Genomic DNA, 1,218 nt, shown 5'->3' with positions numbered 1-1,218 from the left:
AGTGAATTCAATCCCCTAGAAAGAGCCTCAGCAGCTAGGATAAAAAGTGTTGGAGACAATGGATCCCCTTGCTTCACACCCCTAGTTGATTTGAAAAAACCTCTTGATTGACCATTTATAAGTACTGAGTACCAGTTATTCCCTACCAAATCAAAAATCATGCCAATGAACCTCTCACAGAAGCCTAGCTTTCTCAACACTTTTGTTAAGAAAAGCCAAGACAACCTATCATATGCCTTGGTCATGTCCAGTTTCATTACCACATTAGGACCAGCCTTAGTTCTTAATCTAATATCAGTAATGATCTCCTGGGTAAGCAATATATTCTCTACAATACTCCTGCCTTTTACAAAGCCAGCCTGCTCCTCAGAAATTAAATTAGGCAGTATCTCTACCAGTCTGTCATGAATGACCCTTGAAAATATTTTATTAATGAAGTTACTAAGGCTAATTGGTCTCAAATCTGAAAAAGTAGTCACCTCTTTTTTCTTGGTAGGAGAACTAGGTTAGTATGTGTCACACACTTTGGTAGCTGTTGGCCACAGAAAATTGCAGCACCATTGCATAAATATCCTCTCCAACAATATCCCAACATGTGTGATAAAAAGCCCCAGTAAAGCCATCAGGTCCTCCTGCTGAATCCCCATTCAATCCATATACTGCCTTTCTGACTTCCTCTTTTGTTGGTAACTCAGTTAATCTTGCATTTTGCTCTTCCTCCACCAAAGTTGGAACATGATCAATGATGTGAAAGGTTGAAGGTACTACTGATTCTGTGAATTGGTCCTTGTAAAAGCTGACTGCTTCTTCTGCAATTTGCTCCTCCTCCTCTATCCAGATGCCCATGTTATTCTGTATCCTTCTCAGCTGTAATTTCTTTCTTCTACCCCTCACTTGAGCATGAAAGAACTTTGTGTTTCTATCCCCATCTTTAAACCATAACATGCCTGCTTTCTGCTTCCAAAATTCTTCTTCCACAGCAAGATACTTAATCATTTCTGCCTTAACCTTGTGCAACCTTTCTCTATTCATCTGAGTAGGAAATGCCTCAAACTGCCTCTCATGTACTAAAACAACCTCTTCTAAACTGGCTAATTTTCTGAAAGATATCTCCATATGTTGCTCTGCTCCAACTGGAAAGTGCTTTCTTCTAATTTTCAACTTATAATTGAACAGTATGAAAGGATTTGCAGACAAAATCTGCATTCCAATTTCTCT

The 1,218-nt window shown here is 39.0% G+C and overlaps 1 protein-coding gene across 1 annotated transcript; it reads right to left on the bottom strand.

Moving 5' to 3' along the window:
* Positions 1 to 132: 132 nt before the first annotated feature.
* On the bottom strand, positions 133 to 1,206 carry LOC109222830 (the record flags this gene model as incomplete). The annotated part of the gene is made up of 2 exons (XM_019387138.1): positions 559 to 1,206; positions 133 to 359 (listed from the first exon to the last, which is right to left on the bottom strand). Coding segments are annotated over exons 1-2 (875 nt in total), but the record flags the coding sequence as incomplete, so codon positions are not given.
* Between the last annotated feature and the right edge of the window lie 12 nt (positions 1,207 to 1,218).

Source organism: Nicotiana attenuata, unplaced genomic scaffold (genome assembly GCF_001879085.1).
Source record: "Nicotiana attenuata strain UT unplaced genomic scaffold, NIATTr2, whole genome shotgun sequence".
Classification (NCBI taxonomy): Eukaryota; Viridiplantae; Streptophyta; class Magnoliopsida; order Solanales; family Solanaceae; genus Nicotiana; species Nicotiana attenuata.
Note: the sequence above shows the minus strand (reverse complement) of the source record. Positions and strands in the feature narration are given on the sequence as shown.